The sequence below is a fragment of the Mytilinidion resinicola genome, assembly GCF_010093595.1.
Source record: "Mytilinidion resinicola strain CBS 304.34 unplaced genomic scaffold BDZ99scaffold_3, whole genome shotgun sequence".
NCBI lineage: Eukaryota > Fungi > Ascomycota > Dothideomycetes > Mytilinidiales > Mytilinidiaceae > Mytilinidion > Mytilinidion resinicola.
The window spans coordinates 1,828,580-1,847,985 of NW_022985439.1; the positions used below are offsets into that span (position 1 = coordinate 1,828,580).

General features: G+C 52.5%; 10 protein-coding genes across 10 annotated transcripts; 3 read left to right on the forward strand and 7 right to left on the reverse strand.

Annotated features, from left to right (window-relative positions):
* Positions 1-208: 208 nt before the first annotated feature.
* Positions 209-1,967, reverse strand: BDZ99DRAFT_494992 (uncharacterized protein; the record flags this gene model as incomplete). The annotated part of the gene is made up of 3 exons (XM_033723343.1): positions 209-247; positions 333-895; positions 956-1,967. The coding sequence occupies 3 exons, from the start codon at positions 1,965-1,967 to the stop codon at positions 209-211; spliced, it is 1,614 nt and encodes a 537-aa protein (XP_033582119.1).
* Positions 1,968-2,747: 780 nt separating this feature from the next.
* Positions 2,748-3,763, reverse strand: BDZ99DRAFT_567049 (uncharacterized protein; the record flags this gene model as incomplete). Its single annotated transcript, XM_033727651.1, has 2 exons — positions 2,748-3,644; positions 3,698-3,763. 2 exons carry the CDS (start codon positions 3,761-3,763, stop codon positions 2,748-2,750), a joined length of 963 nt encoding a protein of 320 aa, XP_033582120.1.
* A 395-nt stretch (positions 3,764-4,158) lies between these two features.
* BDZ99DRAFT_191447 (vacuolar iron transporter) lies at positions 4,159-5,375 on the reverse strand. Its single transcript, XM_033713148.1, has 3 exons — positions 4,970-5,375; positions 4,572-4,839; positions 4,159-4,517 (listed from the first exon to the last, which is right to left on the reverse strand). Exons 1-3 carry the CDS (start codon positions 5,179-5,181, stop codon positions 4,182-4,184), a joined length of 816 nt encoding a protein of 271 aa, XP_033582121.1. The 5' UTR covers positions 5,182-5,375; the 3' UTR covers positions 4,159-4,181.
* Positions 5,376-6,370: 995 nt separating this feature from the next.
* Positions 6,371-7,879, reverse strand: BDZ99DRAFT_472487 (uncharacterized protein; the record flags this gene model as incomplete). Its single annotated transcript, XM_033721783.1, has 4 exons — positions 6,371-6,761; positions 6,820-7,006; positions 7,089-7,662; positions 7,787-7,879. The coding sequence occupies 4 exons, from the start codon at positions 7,877-7,879 to the stop codon at positions 6,371-6,373; spliced, it is 1,245 nt and encodes a 414-aa protein (XP_033582122.1).
* Positions 7,880-8,389: 510 nt separating this feature from the next.
* Positions 8,390-10,310, reverse strand: BDZ99DRAFT_191473 (uncharacterized protein). The gene is made up of 3 exons (XM_033713149.1): positions 10,276-10,310; positions 8,699-10,201; positions 8,390-8,649 (listed from the first exon to the last, which is right to left on the reverse strand). Exons 2-3 carry the CDS (start codon positions 10,180-10,182, stop codon positions 8,445-8,447), a joined length of 1,689 nt encoding a protein of 562 aa, XP_033582123.1. The 5' UTR covers positions 10,183-10,201; positions 10,276-10,310; the 3' UTR covers positions 8,390-8,444.
* A 315-nt stretch (positions 10,311-10,625) lies between these two features.
* On the forward strand, positions 10,626-13,620 carry BDZ99DRAFT_459095 (patatin-domain-containing protein). Its single transcript, XM_033719081.1, has one exon. It carries the CDS (start codon positions 10,631-10,633, stop codon positions 13,376-13,378), a length of 2,748 nt encoding a protein of 915 aa, XP_033582124.1. The 5' UTR covers positions 10,626-10,630; the 3' UTR covers positions 13,379-13,620.
* Positions 13,621-13,791: 171 nt separating this feature from the next.
* Positions 13,792-14,597, forward strand: BDZ99DRAFT_515909 (uncharacterized protein; the record flags this gene model as incomplete). Its single annotated transcript, XM_033725018.1, has 5 exons — positions 13,792-13,814; positions 13,923-14,227; positions 14,292-14,312; positions 14,369-14,443; positions 14,509-14,597. The coding sequence occupies 5 exons, from the start codon at positions 13,792-13,794 to the stop codon at positions 14,595-14,597; spliced, it is 513 nt and encodes a 170-aa protein (XP_033582125.1).
* A 669-nt stretch (positions 14,598-15,266) lies between these two features.
* BDZ99DRAFT_408906 (uncharacterized protein) lies at positions 15,267-17,156 on the forward strand. Its single transcript, XM_033716524.1, has 2 exons — positions 15,267-16,155; positions 16,256-17,156. The coding sequence occupies exons 1-2, from the start codon at positions 15,533-15,535 to the stop codon at positions 16,770-16,772; spliced, it is 1,140 nt and encodes a 379-aa protein (XP_033582126.1). The 5' UTR covers positions 15,267-15,532; the 3' UTR covers positions 16,773-17,156.
* On the reverse strand, positions 16,844-17,177 carry BDZ99DRAFT_191506 (uncharacterized protein). The gene has a single exon (XM_033713151.1). It carries the CDS (start codon positions 17,086-17,088, stop codon positions 16,915-16,917), a length of 174 nt encoding a protein of 57 aa, XP_033582127.1. The 5' UTR covers positions 17,089-17,177; the 3' UTR covers positions 16,844-16,914.
* Positions 17,178-18,023: 846 nt separating this feature from the next.
* BDZ99DRAFT_408908 (uncharacterized protein) lies at positions 18,024-19,148 on the reverse strand (the record flags this gene model as incomplete). The annotated part of the gene is made up of 2 exons (XM_033716525.1): positions 18,326-19,148; positions 18,024-18,280 (listed from the first exon to the last, which is right to left on the reverse strand). Coding segments are annotated over exons 1-2 (672 nt in total), but the record flags the coding sequence as incomplete, so codon positions are not given.
* Between the last annotated feature and the right edge of the window lie 258 nt (positions 19,149-19,406).

The window sequence follows — 19,406 nt, forward strand, 5'->3', positions numbered from 1 at the left end:
TTCGTCTCTTGAAACCTTGAGCCGCGATTGAAAAGGAGAGATGCAGGCAGGTCGGTATGACTAAATAAAATTGCCATGGTCCTGAGCACTTCTTGGTCGGGGAGAACGGCAAGTTCCCGTTCGTTGAACCGTAAAATGTTGGTAAATATGGGACTTAAATCCACATAGCTAGGCCAAGATCGCCGGATGAGTGAGCACCAGAGGTACTCTAATTGGATGCACCTTTGTTTGGAAGTCGAATCCGAACCTAATGTACTATTGTTCCATCTCTTGTGTATTGCCTCTTTGCAATCTCTTTTCAGCGCGGTATAGATTCGAGCATTAAAATTTACCTGGAAGTCGTTTTGCGTGTTTGATGAAATGGGTTTCTGCTTCCAAGAAGATAGCGGTCTCTTCAAAGCATTGGAAGCACATTGAATTCTCCCCGGGAGGCGTTCTAAACTCGAAGAATATCGAAACAAAGCTGGTGCATCGTGTTCATGTTTCTTTGATATGCCTCTGGGCGTGAATGTGCCATCCAGGCACTGGAAATTGTAAGATCGAGACAGTACGATCTCTTCAATCGTAGACAGTCGCTGGGACCAAGAAGAAGAGAGCACATTGGCTAGGATTTCGCAAATATTTGATGCTCCAAGTCTTAGTTGCTGGATGCCCTCATCAAATACCAAGACCTGAGCAGCGGCGGCAAAGACGTGCCCTGCCTGTGTTGTACTTTGCTGCGATTGGGGAGCCTTACCTTGAACCGGAACGCAGAGAGTATCAATCCAAAAGGGCATGGTCAAATTAGAACCATGGACACGCCGAACTGTACATCTGGCGAGGTCGGCTTCTACGGATCCAATCCGCACTGATACGGGCCAGCCTTCGCCTATCCGGTCCGGGTCCGGTAATTGATCTAGAAGTGTTTGCAATCTTTCAAGCTGGCAATATGGAAGGCTGTTCGCGGTAGAATTACCTAGACCCTCCAATGGGTTGTGTGAGATCGCAACGTATGCAGTGGATGGCGTCGCTCTTCTGAGACGTAGATCTAACCTGCCGTGAGGATGTCGCTTGATTGAAACTACAGGTATGCCACCTTTCTCCGTGATGCAACTTAAGTCTTTCTTTAGAACGGAAATCGGAGGACAGGCACATTCAGGTTTTGTGTGAAGGGGAGTGTGGCCCGAAGTGTTGGAACTAATGATCAAACACTTCCGTTCAGAGCAATTGCTATGAAGAACATCTGTGGATACAGGTCGGCGAGACAAAGCATGGTAGTATGCAACAAAATAATCAGATTCCAAACAAATCTGATATGCCAAATGGGGACACCAGCCATTGGACTTCATCCAGACCATCAGGAGCTTCGCTGCTGGTGCGGTTTTCAGAATGACTTGTCGATAAAATGGAAATATGCGGTGTCGCATTTTATCGCGGTTGGTACTGTGATCCTGAATAAAGCGGAAGGAATCAAATGTCTCGAGGAGGAATTTTATGGATAGTAGAATCTCCGGGAGTGGCCATTGAGGGTTTTTGAGATTGCGATCCAGCCAGACACTCCAACCTAATGCGTGGTCGGTCACATCCGTCATGTCTGCGTACGATTGGGGAGCTTGTCCCGATAACATGTAGTGCTTATCCATGGATACCAAGTTTTCCAGTAATGGCTTCAATGCTGTGGTATCCAAGATGGGCCTTTGACATGAAGGCTGTCCGCTTACGGCGCTATAGCTTTTCCAGCGAGAGAACTCGTCCGGGTAGACACGTCGCTCAGCAAACGTGGAGACGACTCCAAACCACAACCATGATTGGAGGAAGGATGCGAACTCAAGTGGTGGGATCGAAAGGTCCAGAACATCCTCGTCCTCTGTGAAAAAGCCATAGCGTTGAGGAATACTAGAGAACTCCCCATCGTAGCTAATTTTAGCAACGAGAGGTATCTCTATTGGTTGAACGGAGGAAGAGAGCGGGCTCGGAAGATGATCCATACTGGACGAAATCTTGATCTTTCATATAAGATGCGAGTGTAGCATCAAGAGCTCCTCTGACTTTTATGTGAGTGAAGGGCAGTTTGGGGTGTGGCGCATAGCAGTGGGCTCAGATCCCACTACATCAGGCTGAGTGGTGCCCAGGTGGGTGCCTAGCGTGGGCTCTCCCGAGGTAAGCAAAACTCGAAACTAGCGTAGTCAAGCATGCTAGGCTACATAACAGAAAGATTGGAGACGAAGTTTGGCGACCGGGATGGCGACTTGTGGACGGTCTGACATTGTGCAAAGAGCGGTGGATGTCGGCAGTGAGGCTGAAATGAGACTAGTACTGAAGCGTCACGTGCTTGCTCCTAAAAAGGAAGTGTCTTGCAGAAGGCTGAGCGCTCCCCGCCTGGGGTACCCCTATATACTTTGAAGACTTCATGCACGATGTGGAAGGTTACCACAGTAGAAATTAGACTACCTTTTGACTGATCAGTCAGCTGCTAGCTAGGCTACTCCAAACAGTGGTATCAAGCAAGCAAAACTGAAGCTGGTGCAGTGTAATAGTCGTGCGTCTGCACGTATGGCCTAGTTTGCATCATAATATGGAAGAGAAAGAGAACATGTTTGATATATAGCGTGAAGTCTTTGACATCACCAAGTAGAAATTTGAATTCGCCAAGGAGACCTCTCAACACACAACCATACTGTCAATTGACTAGAACCAGCTACTCAATTCATGACCTAAAAGCTCTCTACAGCACTCAAGCCCCAGGTCCCAGGCCCCACCCAACCTATCTACTCCTCCACCTGATCCGCCGCTCCCTCCAAATCCGCCTCCTCCGCCTCCTCCGCCACCTCGACATCAGCCTTCTTTGCTACCCCCTTTGGCACCCTCTTCAGCCTCCCGAAGACCTCGGGCGAGGGCAACTCCCTCTTGGAATAGTAGGCCTTGTACTTCTGATACTCGAGGTTGACGGCCTCGATAGTGCGATGGCCTCCCATTCTGGCCACCCACACTCTCGTCATCTCCGTGATCGTGAATCGAGGCTCATCAGCATGCTCATTGAAGATGTCGATAATGAGTTGACGCTCCTCAACAGTCCAGCGCATGCCCCGGCGAACAGGGACTGAGGGCGCAATCTGGGGCGCGGAGCCAGACGCGACGGGCTTGAGGTTGGAATCAGACGCAGGCGGCGAGGAGAGAGGAGAGGAGACGGGATCCAGGGCTGGAGCGACTTCGGTTTGGACGACAGGAACAGGCGCGGGGGTGCTCGCGACGGCGACATGATGGTGGACTTTGCGCTTCTTCTGGATGTGCATTTTCTTGCGATGCCAGGAGGTCTCGGCGTCGCTCTCGTCCTCGCTGAGCGTCTCGTAGGGGTCGTGGTGGACTGGTGCGCGGTTGCGACGGCGGATGCGGATGTATGCGCGTGCAGTGAGCCTCTGGTTCTTGTCAGTCTTGAGCTTCGCCTTGATAGCTTTCTCCGCAGCTTCGTAGAGTTCGGGATAGAGCTCCTTGTTGCGCTCATGACGCTCGGAGGGAGTCAGGTCTTCGTCGGTGCGTTGGGCGGGAATCTGTCTGCGCAAGACGGGCGGGGAGTGCGTAGTCGGGGAGCTGCCATGGCTGGTGATTTGGTCTTCGCCTGGGGTAGCGGTAGCGATATCGGCAGCGGATGATCTCTTGCGTGCAGTCTGGTATTGGTTAACAGCGCGTTCTTACGGGAATTTGGGGAGCTTTTCTGTACCTTTGGATCGGGGGCCGGGCCGACAGGCTTGTTGCCCTTCTTTCTCTCGTAAACTCCGCGAGGCATCTTGTACAGTTGGCGCGTAGCGAAATGTATGAAGATAGTGATGCGGGAATGCGCAAGATATTGAATCGGTGCACGGCGAAATGTTTCTAGACAAACGTGGCAAGACTGTATGTATAGCTTTGGAATAGAGTCGCGGTTGCGAAGGAACTGGATGGTTGGAGAAGAGGATGGGTGATGGTTGGAGGAGAGAGGAAGCAGTCGACGCGACGGAGAAATATATACGTAGGCGATACTATTGTGCCGACATACAATAGCAAGTGCCAGTCAATCGTGCGATGGTATTGCGTCACAATAGGTAGGCTGGCTATTCGAGGTGAATGCCAAGACTGCCATTCTTCACCTCCCGCCGTTGACATAGCAGTATACGTATAACTAACCGTAATATACACAAATGCAATCACGCAGGATGCCTAAACGCTCATACGCTCACGGGATGAATCGCATTGATGCCCCTGACAATTCCATACGAGCTGCTCGCTGCAAGAACTCCCACGAACAAAGTTTGCAGCGCGCTCCACACTGCAGTCTTCCTGTCCGTTCCCGTGAAGATGGCTTTGACATACCCGAAGGATAACAACATCACGACCGTGATCCCAATGGAAGCGAATAGCGCGTAATTGACTTGGTGGAGTGCGAAATAGGGTATCATCGGCACCAGGCCGCCAAAGAAGTAGGACAGGCCCATGACGACCGCGGAGATCCAGGCTCGGGATGTTTCTGGTTTCTCGAGGCGGAGTTCGAAGTCCATCATGAACTGTATGAGATCTTAGCATGTTGGCGTTATCAAGAAGGGGCGATGTATACTGACTCTGACCCAAGTCTCCTTATCTGTCTTCAGGTGTTCCACAAACGGCCGAACGACTTCGCGTTTCATTTTGTATTCGGCAAAGATCTCGTAGATCTCTTCCTCCTCAGCTTCAGGCTTCTCGTTCACTTCCATCTTCTCTCGTGCTTCCTCGACTTGATAGTGCTTACGCTCTGTCACAGCGGCAAGGTATCCACCGAGGCCCATAGATATTGCGCCAGCGAAGAGCTCCGCAAGGCCACCGAGAATCACCAGTCGTGCGGAGCCTATGCTATGATACATCAGTAAAGGCCTTCAAAGTACCCATGTTACACAACACCAGGGAGAGAATTGGGTATACAAAGAAATGCATGTGGATGTAGTGCTGATGATGACGAGGAGAAAGTAAAGATGTAACTTACCTCGATAAACCGGCGGTCAAGGCGAACGGCACTGTCAACCCGTCCGCGAAACCGATGATGGTATCGCGGACGACTGCCCCATGCTTAGTGTGATGTTCTGCATGCGGAGCTGGGTTGACTGCCGTGGATTGACGTTCCAAGTCAATGTCGTCAAAGGGCGCTGTGTGACTCGACGGAGCACTTGTGGGTTCCACCGAGAAGTGAGGCATCATGTCGACAGGATTAGGTCGTATTTCCGAAGGTGTTGAGGTTGGGCGAGGAGCCTCAGAGCTTGCCAGGTAGCGGTGGGCGATAGTGGCAGAAGTTTCGAAAGAGTGCTTTTATTGCAGCGGAACGACTTCCGTGATATAAGTTAGGAGAGAGTCCACGTAATCAGTGAGTCCTGCAAATATGCCTCGATTAAGAGCTATATTATCACAAGTCTAGGAAGGTTGCCTGATCTGCCCTTTCTTCACTCGACTGAGGTATATCAAGAAGTTGCTGGTAGCTGGGGGTAGGAAGGTGCAGTGAAGAAACTGAAGGAATCAGAGGAGCACAGCACAAAGGTTGAAACAGTCAAGTGAGGCCGTAGTCGAAATTCCTTGCTAGCCCTTTATATGTATGGGCGAATTACTGGAGTTGGAGAGTATCACGACTGTTGCGCCGACCAATGAGAGCAAGGGTATTTCAAAGAAATCTCCAAACCTTTGTGCAGATGTGGCCGCGACGACGCCATTGTGGCTGCTCGATCTGATAAGAGCGGCTCCAAGAAAAGCATCTTGGGCGGTCAGTTCATCAGTTATACGAGTTTTAGCATTTTACCTCATTTTGTTGTGGATATGGCCTGTTGGTGCTTGGAATGGCTCATTTTCTCCTGTATGGAGGCTAACAACTGAGACGCTGCTCACGGCTTTAACTACAGCTTGGGAAAGGGTTAAATCTAGCCATGAAGCTGTTTTTGCGATGGAAAATGACTTCACAATGAGTGGCTGATGGCATTGCGATGTTGGAGGCGTGGAGTGATGAGGAATGAAGGTTCTTCGTGGGAAAGCCTGAAGCCAAGAGCATAACCACGTGACACATCGCAAGGCATGGAATCAGAATACAAAGAGTTACTAGCGATATATGATTCGCGGATAACATTATGCCCAATTTAGTTTGTTGGCGTAGAATGGGTTTTCTAAGCACAGTTCAAGTTTCTTACTGAGAAGCACTACGACTATGCCTAGTATATTAGACGACTGATCCAAGAACCACCATTGCATTTTGAAAACTATCTTCATCCCTTCAAAATATCCCAACCATCGTGCGCAAAATCGGATCAAACAAAAAACCACAAGACTTTTCTCCCACGAAAAAACTATGTACTGTGTAACCCTCATCTCATTCCCGCACCGTCCTCCCCCTACCGCCTTCACAACCCTAACAAATCGGACAACATTTCCCCAACACCGTCACAGTCGGCGTATTTGTACATTCCGCCCCAACCCTATCTTCGCTCCTCTCCTTTACCCCCGCCACGCTCGTAGCCCTAGGCACACGCTGCACACAATACACCTCATCACAATTTGCCGGCTTCGTCCCCGTAGCCGTAGGGCAAGACAGCGTCGTCCCAGCTGTGCCATATCCGGATGATTTCGGAGTCGCGCAATCAGCACCACACGTTGGACACCCGGCATAGAACGTAGCGGTAGTCGTGCTGCAGTCCTCGCGCGCTTCAAGATCACGGCGTTCTGGCGCCTGCGCGGGGGAGATCGGGCAGAGAAACTCGTCTACGAAGCAGCGGGTGGGGACGCAGGGGGGACGATGGTTGCTGTGGTTGTGACGACGCATGTTAGTCTGGGAGCTCTTTTGTTCTTGTTCCAGCTTACGCTGGCTTTTGGTGGGCCCCACCAGATCTGGGGGTCTGCTTCTGGCAAAGGCGTGGGCTCTGGTTCTCTTCTCTCATTGTACCAGCTGATAATGCCCTTCGGCGGTCCCCACTAGATCTGAGGATCTGCTTCCGGACCCGTCTCGCTAGCTGCGAACGCGCAGCTCCAACTTGGTACTGTGACCGTACTTGTGATAAGCAGACAGCCTTTTCTACATGTTAAGACCGTTGGGCAGGCTTCCGTCGTCGTGACAGTCGGTGTGGTCGGACATGCGGGATTTGGCCCTGGGACAGTCGTTGTCGTGATGATCGCGCACTCAGGCACTACGCAAGGACGAGACAGGGCTGCGAGAGAAGGACAAGAGAGCAAGGCCGGAACGCTGTGGGTATAGCCCGGAGGCGGGACACAGTTCGGATCTGTGGTCGTCGCGGGCGCGGCACCGGTAGCTGGCTCGTCAGGCTTCTCCCAGCTCACATACGTGGAATTGGTCGCGACGGGTTCAATGGTGACGCTGACTTGGCTGCTTGGGGTGCCAGTTTCCCAGCTGACTCCGCAGTCGTAGGAAGTGCCTGTCTCGGTTGTTGTCACGACGAGACAGCTTGTTCGGCAAGTGGCTGTGGTTGGGCAGGCGCCGTAGGAGGTGACGATTGGAGTAGTTGGATAGGCTGGATTAGGGCCGGGAATGGATATGTAGGTGATAGACACGCATTTAAGTTCATGGCAAGGTGTCGTCAGAGCTGGTATCAGAGGGCAATTGATCCTGCCGGCAACGGTTTTGGTGTAGCATGTTGGGCACGGACCAGCGAGAGCGCTGGAATAACTGCAGTAGGCGATAGATTTTAGCTTGTGACAGCAAGTATTCAACACTCATTGACACGTTTTGTTGCAAGGGGCAATGAAGGAAAGTATTATATGAAGGTGACGTTATTCTTCATTCCGCCTGGTCACCTGAGTTTTCAAAAACTACTTTGAACATGTGAAAATAACGAGGAAGGGCAATAATATCTAGCTCGCTTTTATTTCGCGGGCCGCAGATTGCACATGTGCCGCGTCCGGGCATGCAGAAGTGTTCAGCAACACTGCGGAATAATCGTAGAAAGGTGACAAAAAAGTAAAAATAGATTTACATATGATACACAATGTAAGGGAGATCATTTGCAGACCGGGTATTTTATATTGATAAAGGTCGCTCCGCAGATCCGGTAGTTGCCGAGATGGTTATGAATGAAATGGGCCGGGCATATGCAAGGTACACATAGCAGGGTGCCAGTAAGGTGATCGAGAACACCTCGTCCATGTGTGTGACGACCGAGGGCACGCAGTACGAACTTCTCAATGGGCACTATACATGGAGAGGAAAAGCGCTATGGCCTCGTATATATCGAAAGGCACATATGGAGTGGAATAATTTTTTGTTTCTTGGGTAGGTCTGGCAATCAAGTTAGTCTAGTGTGGATAGTGCTTGGCGTCGTCATCCTTTGTAAGAAGTATTTGTACGGTGTCGGGGCGAGGTGAGCCAGGATTTCTTCCTATATTGGAACAGAACCAGCCCAGAGATTGGATTTCCAATTGCGCACTACCCTTGGTATGACAAGGCGTATGGCAGACTAGGAAAGAAGAGCAGCTTAGCCGCTGGTGGGAATCTCGTTGACTAAATTCTCCAAAGGCCACTTTCGAATAGCGCGAATAGAGTAGCCATCTTCAAAGCCGGCCTCATACATCTCCATTCCGGCCCAGGCTATCATAGCAGCGTTATCCGTGCAAAGGCTTGGCGGTGGGAAGTACATGCTCATGCTCTGATAGCCGTGAGCAGCAAGGTTACTCGCCAGACTAAGAGCTTTAGCGTTCATCGGGAGATGTCTAAGATGAAGCAACTTACATATGTCTCAAGTAACCGTTTGATGCTACGCCTCCACTGACAACACAAGACATCAGTTGACTTGCTAGGTCAGGGTTTGTCAGCTTTATTTGGTGTAATCCGAGAACAACACGGCTAGCTAGATGCTCAAAGGCAGCTCGCATAGCTTCTCGAGCCATGGTCTTGCGCTCAATAAGGCTGATTAAGTCCGCGTCTCTTTCTACGTCGGTGATCTTCCCGGATGTCTTGTCGAAACAGAACTTCACAGCACGCTGAACGGCGGTTGTCAACCCGGAGAAGCTGAATTCTAAGCTATTGTGCTTTGCTCCTCCGGCCGAGTTTGAAAGCGGTGGACTGAACCTCCAACCCCACTCAGTCACTGGCTTGGAGTCACCCTTCTTCTGATTACTAGAGGCGTCGTAGTGATATTCTTGGACGTTTGTATCTGAGAATCTGCGCAACAGGTAATCTCCCGCAGTAGTGTGTTCCATTTTATATGGAGGCTTGTAATTTGCATACCCGTCCCACCATAGACGGTCTTTCACAACGTTGGCGGATGGGTCCATTTTGAGTTTTTGTTCTGAAACATTATCCTCGGAGATATCGGCAAATGCAAACTTCTCAAGCAAAGCACCATACATAGTGCCCTCGGCCCGTTCAAGGTATTCTTTTGGAAGCACCACACGAGCAACTTTATCCAAGAACTGGCCTATGGCTATATCAGCTGTTGATGCAAGAACTCTGTGCTCCGTAAGTGACTCAGATAGTACAAGTAGGGTATGACCGCCAGAGACTAGGACCGAGAGAAAGGGGAATTCGGGAATCCTTGGGCCAGTATCGCCATGTTGCCAGGAAAGCCTTGACTTCACGGGCTGTAAAGCAGCAACAAGTCGAGGTGTGAGAGCATGTGCTTGCATGTGATGGACTCCCACCAGAGGTATTTGCCATGCTACTGCCAGACCTTTGGCTGTGTCGATGCCAGTGCAAAGGTTGGAACGCATTCCCGGACCGCGGGTAACAGAGATGAAATCTGGGTGTCTTTTGTTTTTGGCTCTTGAAGGATGCTCTGGATCACTTTCCTGGTACTCTTTCCCATCCCTAAGGGCTTTGGGCCCGCCCTCTGAGCCAAAGTCGTGGTTTATAATTGCTCCATTAACATACGGTGGGTTATTCATTGGAAGTTCCCGGATCGCTTCATTCACGAGGTCTGCCAGAGATACTTGATGGGATTCGAGGGCGACGAGCGGATGAACTCCTCCGAAAGCTGAGCTGTTGGAGGTGATTTTCTTATGAAAGTGGAGGACGGCGCGCGGTTCGCCTTCATGAATGGCTCTGCTTGAGGTCCTTGTCTCCAGGACAGCTACGGCCGTGTCATCGCAAGATGTTTCGATAGCGAGAGTTATGAGAGTCCGATGATGGCGGATAAGGAGGCATTTGGGAGTTGTTTGAAGGAGCGTTTGACGGATGCTGGGAGGAAAAGCCAGGATACGGGATACGGGAAACATGGAAGGGTAGACTAATGGGCTGCTGTGCATGTTAGCCTCGGTACTTGGATTCAGTAGTATAGCTGTCTTCTTTGGCAGAACAGCACGACTTACCATCAATTGGTGGTGGACGCGTGAGAGAACTTCTCTGGTGGAAGGACGGGCCTGAGGGGCCGAGCATAACCCTAACCCTAACCACCTATTATCGTTCAGCATCTGTCAGCATCTGTTCTGGTCTTTGCCTAGTCTCGCATGGAGCTACTGTAGCACGTTAAGCATAATTACTGCAGCGGGTGCTGGGATGTGGTTTTAGCCGTCGGTCAGGTACCTATGCGGTGGCGTCACGGGCATTCATTCTTTCCTCGGGGCTCTGCCTAAATCTCACGATACCACGCCATGCATACTCCCTCGCCGCCTATATACCTCTGCCCCATGATGCTCCGCATGTAGACCGCTATTCCTTCTTCTCATGGCCGATGTCAAAGAGCAGACGGATGGGCCTGCGCCTAACTCATCCCCCGCCTTCGACGTCTCCCTTCTTCCGGACTACGACGACGACTTCATAAACGAACCAGACTTTGATGAGTTCACAAGAGCCCTCGCCGCCCCGGAGAACTCCCCCTCGACCGACGATCTCACCGCCCCTCCGCCCGAGCCAAGGACCTTCATAACCGCCCTCAACGACTGGCGGCCCATACACCAGCGCGTTCGGAGACGGAAGAAGCAGAAGAAGTCGCCGCGGCGAGGCAAAGACGAGACGCGGGAAGGCTTTGTGTATATCTTGCTCAAATGGCCTCTTCTCATTCTCGTGTTTGGCTGGCTGATCTTCCTCGGCATATCTTACTTGCTCACGCGAGTGTACATCTATCTCTATGAACATTGGATCACATGGCGCGGCCGGCGAGAGCGATTACGGAAGGCGCTGCAGAGCACACAAACATATCAGGAATGGGTCGACGCTTCAAAGGCGCTCGACGCTCACCTCCGCAATGACGCGTGGAAAAAGGTGGATGAATACGCGTACTATGACAGCAAGACCGTTCGGAGAGTGACAGACCAGATGGTCAAATTGAGGACTCGGATTGAGGCTGGCCAAGACTCTCAAAGGGCTATAGAGGAACTCCGAGGGCTTCTCGAAGCATGCGTCAAGAATAATTTCGTCGGATTTGAGAACCCGAGGCTATACAGCGAGACCTACTATGGAACGAAGAACTTGGTTCAGAGCTTTGTGGACGGACTGGAAGCGTCGCTAGAGCTTCTCTCTCGAACAGACTTGCTAGATCAGGATAGCAAGCGGGCCATGTTTAAGCACCTAGGGACTAATTTCGGACGCACTGCCCTCTGTCTTTCTGGAGGTGCTACATTCGCATACTATCACTTCGGTGTCGCGAAGGCGCTTTTGGATGCCAATCTAATGCCCGAGGTCATCACCGGCACTTCAGGAGGAGCTCTTGTGGCTGCACTCTTAGCTACAAGGACGGATGACGAACTCAAACGGCTTCTAGTGCCCGCTCTCGCCTATCGTATCACTGCTTGTCACGACGACACTATAACATGGATCAAACGCTGGTACCGTACTGGGGCCCGTTTTGACAGTGTTGACTGGGCGAAGCGATGTTCATGGTTTAGTCGAGGAAGCATGACTTTCCGAGAAGCCTATGACAGAACGGGGAGGATCCTGAACGTGTCTTGTGTACCTTCTGATCCTCATTCTCCGACCATTCTCGCAAACTACCTGACATCTCCCGACTGTGTCATATGGAGCGCAGTGTTAGCATCAGCTGCAGTACCAGGTATCTTGAACCCCGTCGTGCTCATGAAGAAGAACAAAAACGGCACGTTGGCCCCGTACTCCTTCGGCCATAAATGGAAAGACGGGTCTCTGCGGACAGATATTCCCTTAAAAGCATTGAACCTCCATTTTAACGTTCGATTCAGTATTGTCAGTCAAGTCAATCCTCATATCAATCTCTTCTTTTTCTCTTCGCGTGGCTCTGTTGGCCGACCTGTAACTCACAGGCGCGGGCGAGGCTGGCGAGGCGGCTTTCTAGGGTCTGCAACGGAGCAGTATTTGAAGCTGGACTTGACAAAGTGGCTCAAGGTTCTACGACACCTTGAGCTACTACCGCGGCCTTTAGGACAAGACTGGAGTGAAATTTGGCTCCAGAGATTTAGCGGCACAATAACGATATGGCCGAAGTCCATCCCATCCGACTTCTACCACATCTTGTCAGACCCCTCACCCCAAAGACTGGCCCGAATGATTCACGTTGGGCAACAATCCGCGTTTCCAAAACTCAAGTTCATCGCAAATCGTGCCAAGATTGAGCGTCTAATCCAAGAAGGCCGCCGAGCTACCAGACCCGCTCGAAACCAAGATGGAACGCTCATGAATGTTCTATCGGAAGACGATCTCCAAAGCATTCTTCGCACATCCAAACGCGGGAGAGGTAACACTACATTGTCCGCAACCTCATCTTCCTCGGACTCTCCACGCACACGTCCTGGCTCCCCTGTGGATCTTCCTCTTGGCTTCTCCTTCACCAAAGCCTCTGATCGGGGCAAGACGACTGCAATCTCACCTGGAGGTAGCACCTCACGACCTAAAGACGCTGATGACCAGCAACCGCCAAGCCCAAGTCTCAGCAAACGCATTACAGGCTGGTGGTCCTCTATCGCACCTCCCACCCGTGAGCGCAATCGTCCACGTGGTCTATCCCGAAAGTCTAGCCGCCAAGCTCACGGCCAGGCTGCACATTCCCCGTACGGGTATGCCGACCGACCAACGTCGATGTTCGAGCTGCGTCCGCCACGCGAAGAAACACTGGAGGAATTGTATGCCCGGACTGGCGCATCGCCAAAACATAAAAGACAGGGCAGTCTGTTGAAGGAGATAAAGCGACAGAGCAGAGTCTTCGTAGACGACAGCACCACTGACGACGACGACGATGATGATGATGATGATGAGTATGAAAAGAAGCGGGCTAGTGGGAGCTCAGGTCGACCCAGGAGGTCGAATAGTGACGCTGAAGGCGGTGCCGAGTTCAAAGGCTCCAATGACTATGTTAGCGACGCTGGCGACGAGCTCGAGGACGACGAGAGAGACAGTGACGGAGAACCTGAGGATGAAGCGACACAGCAGTTCTTAGGGAGTGGAAAGGGGGGGGACCAGAGGCACGATCATTGGGTGGATCTGGTTCCAGAAGCGAGGCATTGACAGCGGCGTATTGCATATTGCTCTTCTGATGGGGCCGGAAAAGGCCATGAAGCAGCCGTCTCAGGGCTTGTACTACCAAATTATATGTTAGATATCTATCAAAGGCAGTATTGGAGATTTTGTTTGGCCACATGAGGGTCCTGCTTCGCTTCCTACTCTGTATGAAGCACATGCAAAACGAAACATAACACTCGATTAGAGCGAACGCGTCCAATCACGTAGCTCGTACCGATAATTCCATGAATTCTGCCCGCCGAATTTCCCCATTTGCATGACGTGGCCCAATCAAACGCGCCGCGGCTTGGCACTTCAATGGTGGCCCTTTGCACATCCCCGAAGCTACTATCCATAGTTCTCCTCTCCACCCTCTCCACCCTCGCCTCTCCCACGCCGCTGTATCCAACACCGGCACCATGAGCGGCACGGGCGAGAACAGGTACGTTCCCATCTCCGAGTATTCAACCGTGGAACCCTTTCAAGCTTTGTCCCCTTTCGCCACCGTGCTTCCTGCAATCTCGAGCTCCCTCTAACAAACCACGAATAGGCACTGGCGCCGCTCCTCCCAACAACCCCAACCCCAGCAGCAACAGCAGCGAGGCGACGCCCGCTCTGGCGCGAATACCCCCCGCGACGGGCGCGCCCAGCCGCTGACCGCGGTGCCCGGGAACGTGTGGGGCGTGGAGGGGAAGGGGAAGCCTGCAGTTGCGCTGAGAGGAGGGGAGAGGACACCCGATGGAGCGTCTACGCCTGTGAGGGCGCCCACGGCGCCTACGGCGCCGGCGGCGCAGGACAATCATATACCGGTTAAGGAGTTCAATGCTGGGGAGGTCAAGGAGTTCTTGAAGAAGAGTGAGTGGTTCTGTGGCGCTCTGGGAACCGGAGGGGAAATGGATGAGTGCTAATGATTGGGCAGGGTACCAGGAGGCGGTTGCAGGTATGAGCTCTGTCTGTGTTGGAGTGAGTGGTTGAGGGGAGTGCTAATAGGAGCAGATCAACCGTTGGCACATTATAAGGTTGCGGGCGATTCAGTTGCGAAGAGGAGTAGTGGTGCTTGGGGCTCGCGAGGTATTCTCTTCTCCCTTCCGCACATATATTCGCATACAGACAACATATTGACGAGCTCAATGCAGGCAACATGAGTCACCAGATGCCAAACGGCCAGGACTTCTTCACCCAGCTGAAGAAGCAACTTCAGGCCCTCGATGCTTCCAAGGGCTAGCAGCACCCGCCACACGCCCGGTGGCTCGTTCACGCGCAAAATTTCGTATTCAGCGGCATAGGCATATTCCTGGGGCATTGCCGGAGTTCGTGTGTTTACATGTCTTTGGTTTGGCTTGATATGGGTTGGTTGGGTTTCGGCTTCTTTGCGAAATTCTGAGATTCACGGCGGCGGCTTTGGCCGTTTTGAGGCATATGCGAGGCTTCTGGGGACTATGTCTTCTAGAAGTATCACAACGAGGGGATGTGTTGGTGGATTGAGAGGCGAAGGCATTAGAAGTGGTGTCTTGTATTGATACAGGCCCTTCCCGGTCTCTATTGTGTGGGAGGATACCCCTAAACCCGTGAAAATTGTGTTGGAGGTGTGAGATTCAGCGATGGGAAAAGGAAGCGGGTGCTTCATAGCTTTGACTGAGGAAGGATCATTTCGGGGGTCTACAATTCTTGTGGATTACCGTATTGGAACCAAAAAGCACGCCTAGTGTGGGCGATCAGAATTGTCCACCTCCTATATGCAACCAGAATGAGCATTATCCTTGAACATGGGGGTTGTTATGAGCTAGGATGAGTGGTGATATAGCTTCGGTCGTGTCGTGGCTCGAGGATGCGCTGTTCCTCCTCAACAACACTTCCGCCAGTCGCAATCGACAATCTGACCAGATCTCTTCCACCACACGCCCATCTCTCTCGCATATTTGAAGCCTCATACGTAACCTTCAAGACTCCAGGCGGACGAAATTCCGAGTCTCATTCTCCAGAAAAGCCACTGGGCAAGCTCTCCGCCCGCGGAAGCCAAGCCGAAGCCACAACCTCCTCCGTATCCGCATTCGGCACCGCCTCTAGAATATATCTACGCGTCGCGGCGCCCTTATAACCACGACTACGCCCAATCAATCCGTACACTGATTTTCTACTGCTCTCTCTCCATTCACAATCATGTCCTCACCACCACGAACCCCCGCCAGCCGCCCAACCTCACATCGTCGTCAACCTTCTAGCATCGACATTAATCGCCGCTCCTCAGGTGCAGCATACAGCCCCGTAACACCCCGTTCATCACACGGCTTCCAAGACTACGGCGACGTGGGCGGAGATGGAGGCGGCGAAGGCCTCGGGAGTCTCGCAGACGAACTGGCCGACGCATGGGACGACGGCGAGGAAGGCGACGGCTACGAAGAGGAGGACCAACCACTCGCCCAGAGCGTCAATGGCGACGAACCTCACTTGAACGGAGTTAACGGCGTGCCCCGCGACTCCGGCGTCGTGCTCGCGTCGTCGCCGGAGGTTGAGAAGACGCTGAGTCCGGCCCGCGCGTTGCGGAATAGCAGACATCGCCGGAAGGAGTCGATGTATGATGGGAGCGATTACGGGGATGACTCGGATCTGGAGACCAGCGAGGGGATATCGGCGGGGCTGGAGGCGCGTATGGCGGCGGTGGAGAGTCTGGCGAGGCGGGGCATGGAGATGAATGGGAGTGCGGCGGATGGGGTTGTGGGACGGGTGACGGAGCAGCTGAGGGATTTGGGGAGTCAGGCGGGGGTGGAGAGTGGTGCTACGCGGTATGTGTGCTCTCCTTGGTCCATCAAGCCCTCAAAATAGTTCGAGTCTCAAGCAATCTCAAAAACAGAAGGTATATACCGAATGCTAACGCTATCATAGCCTCACAACCGCCCACTCAGCTCTAGGATCCCACCTCACCCACCAAACCCGCACCCTGACCTCCCTCACCTCCTCACTCCTCTCCCCGCTCGCCATCACCACCGGCATGCTCGACCCAGACACCATCGACGCCCTCCTCCCCCTCATAACCACAACCCTAGAACTCCTCCCCCAACCCCCCTCCGAACCCCTCTACGCCCTCGCCCAACTGACAAACCAAACTCGCGACCTCCTCCACACACTCTCCTACCTCTCCGACTCGCTGCACATGAGCCGCCAGGCCACGGGCGTGGCCACACGCCGCCTAAAGAGCGTCCAAGCCGCCGTCGGTGAATGGCGTAAAGAAGATGAAGCACGCGAAGAAGGCGTGCGGTTCATCGAGCGTGGTGAGTGGGAGAAGCGGCTCAGCGAGCGGGAAGCAGAGAAAGTGTGCGCCGGCGTTGTTGGCGGGTTCGAGGAGGTCTGTGGGATGTGGCGGGCGCGGTTGTGCGAGGGGTTGGGAGTAGCGAGTGCGTGAGCATGTCTCCAAGATTTGACTCCGTATCTTTGCTTCCAATAAGCAGGCAGGGTAGGATTCGAGGATTTGTTCTGTTTTTACGTTCGCGGACGGCGATGGGTTCTGCGCTGTTTCGCCCGTTTATGGTCATGATCTACATACCCTACGCATTTTTTCTTTTGTTTGGGTTGGGATGGGGTGGGGTTGGGGATAGGTTGGTAGAGGCGTACTTCGGAGGACTTGGGGCATCAATAGGGATTGGTTTCGACCAGCCGGAATACATTTGCATCAGCGCTGTCGTTTCCCTCTTTTGTATCGCAGTAGATATTAGACGCATTATCTCTCGATCGCAGTACGGTTAGTGGCTTTCAGAATTAGATCGTTATTCACTATTTTATCTTCCGTCATTCTTTAAGAAAACCTGTGGAAGTCGAGTAAACCATTGTAGACGGCTAGGGAGCAAGAGACGTTCTCCAGGATCGAAATTTTCCGCCCTAGCGTGCATGGGAAGCAGTGTGATGATCGGAATCCGTATACTATTGGCACGTGGAATTGGTCCAAACGCCCCAGACTTCCTTCCCTAGACGAGACAGGTGAAAGGGCGGAGGTGAGATGAGGAAAATGGAGGTGGGCGTGTTCCAAATGCCTCAGAGGGCTTTCAAGACGTGAGACAGGAAAAAAAAAGGGCAGAGGTGAGATGAAGTGAGGTGAGGCGAGGCAGAGATCCCCGCCTCGCTGGTTAGATATCACGCGTGATGCTTATTTACTGTGAGCTTCCCCTCTACATCCATATAGCTGAGTCAATTTTGCGCTCAATTCAACTAACCACAGTGCCGCCCCGATGGCGAAGTGCGGTCCGCGTCTGGTGACGTTGCGAGGCATATCATCCTCAGCGGCCTGTGTCCTCAATTCGAGGACACTTGGGGTTTGGGGTTCGATTCCCGCAGCTGGATTGCCGACATAAATTTGTCGAAGAGTGGCGGCGAACCATAATCCCTTGATGGGGTTCGTCAGAGTGCTCAGGAGGGGGGCGCTCGGTAAGGTAAGTTTTTTTAATCTTTTTGCTCATGAGGTGTTCTGTTTTGGCGTGGGGGAGGGTTAGGATAAAATGGGGTCGTGATAGGATGTTCACATTCACTCTGCTCGAACGCGCAATATTTCGTCCCCGCCATTTAATAGCTTAATACTCATCTCGATTTTTAGCTTCTCTCTCTCAAGAATTTACCCCCTAGCTTCTCATTTACCGCGACCTCGCTCCGGGAGCCCTCACTCCTCACTCACCATCCCCGTAAGCCTAAACACACCCCAGCCACAATTCTCCTCCGCAAACTCCCTCAAGTCAATATCCACGAACCCCGTCTCTCTAAACCCCAACCCCAGAAAACCCCGCCTCATCTGCGGCTCCGAGCACACATACACAGGAACTCCCGCCTGCTTTCCCCTCTCAAGCAACAGCTTTATCAAGCTCGACCATATCCCTCGTCCCCTATGAGACGGCTTGACATAGCTATGCGTCAACTCTACAAAGCCTCATTAAAAAGAGCCCCTTCACAAGGTGCAGCGATAGCACTCACCCAAATAGTCCACCCCCCTTCCCTCTATCCCCGCCTCAAGCTCCCTCGCCGCACGCACAACACGCTCATGCACCTCCGGGACCATATACTCCGGCACCTCCCCCTTCTTCGTTGCTGCCTCCCCCTCCCCTTCCCCCACTTCCCCTTTCCCAGTCTTGCGCGTCATAACGAGGCGCCCCACAATCTCCCCAGTCGCGTCATCAACGACCTTCAGCCGCTCGCTCTCCGCGGCCTGGTGTGCTGCCTCAACCACCTTGGCGCAGTGCGCCAGCTGCACCGCTTCATTCGGCCAGTCCTTGTACAGGAAGCGATTGATAGCCAGGGGGAGCTTGGAGGCCGCGAGCAGGGCGGAGATGGTGGGGAGGTCGGGGGTGGTGACGGGGTGGAGGGAATAGCCTGGCGGGAGGGTGGACATTTTGGTTGCTTGGAGGGTCTGGGAGATTGTTTGTGGTAGAGTTGAGAGCTTGTTGTGTTCTTTGCGTTGGAGGAGTAAGGAGGTTGATATGGTGCCCTTAAATGCGCCTAGGATACTAGGCAACGAAATTCTTTTATAGATTATGGAGTCTTGGCGGAGACGAGACGTAACGTATTGCGCGTTCTATTCAGGCTGCTGCCGATCGGGTGAGCAGATTGCGGTAGTGCTGATTTTGAGTGCATTTCGTTTGCTTGCGTGATAATTTTACCGATGGTGTTTGTCTGAACTCGATGGATGGATCGTGGGTCATGTAAGGATAGAAAATAGAAACGGATCACGCCAACCTCGCCACCAGCGACCTCACCTCCGGCCTCATTAGACGCAATACAGTCTCTTGTTAGGGTAGAGTTGGTAGAAGGGAAGCAGTACATGAAGGTTAGGGCGAAGGGCCGAAAGCTGTAGCCTAGCCTTGGAAGAATGGAATGACAGTTCCGAGTGTTTCGGCAACATTATCGAAAGATGATGAAAACTAAGCCTTCTCCTAATTGCCTTCTTTATAGCTGACAGGTCATCATGCCCCGCTCATCAACAGCGTACCGAAGCTGGATTTACAAAATTGGGAAATGTCACGTGATATGCTCACATCATGATAGACATATGTACATG

Excerpts from the sequence above, each read along its gene's own strand:
- BDZ99DRAFT_191447 (XM_033713148.1), bottom strand. The coding sequence starts at position 5,181 with ATGATGCCTCACTTCTCGGTGGAACCCACAAGTGCTCCGTCGAGTCAC. Across the intron at positions 4,840-4,969 it reads TTGACCGCCGGTTTATCGAG|CATAGGCTCCGCACGACTGG; the intron begins GTAAGTTACATC and ends GATGTATCATAG. Across the intron at positions 4,518-4,571 it reads ATAAGGAGACTTGGGTCAGA|TTCATGATGGACTTCGAACT; the intron begins GTCAGTATACAT and ends GATCTCATACAG.
- BDZ99DRAFT_191473 (XM_033713149.1), bottom strand. The coding sequence starts at position 10,182 with ATGTTTCCCGTATCCCGTATCCTGGCTTTTCCTCCCAGCATCCGTCAA. Across the intron at positions 8,650-8,698 it reads AACGGTTACTTGAGACATAT|TCTGGCGAGTAACCTTGCTG; the intron begins GTAAGTTGCTTC and ends TAAAGCTCTTAG.
- BDZ99DRAFT_459095 (XM_033719081.1), top strand. The coding sequence starts at position 10,631 with ATGGCCGATGTCAAAGAGCAGACGGATGGGCCTGCGCCTAACTCATCC.
- BDZ99DRAFT_408906 (XM_033716524.1), top strand. The coding sequence starts at position 15,533 with ATGTCCTCACCACCACGAACCCCCGCCAGCCGCCCAACCTCACATCGT. Across the intron at positions 16,156-16,255 it reads GTGGAGAGTGGTGCTACGCG|CCTCACAACCGCCCACTCAG; the intron begins GTATGTGTGCTC and ends ACGCTATCATAG.
- BDZ99DRAFT_191506 (XM_033713151.1), bottom strand. The coding sequence starts at position 17,088 with ATGCGTCTAATATCTACTGCGATACAAAAGAGGGAAACGACAGCGCTG.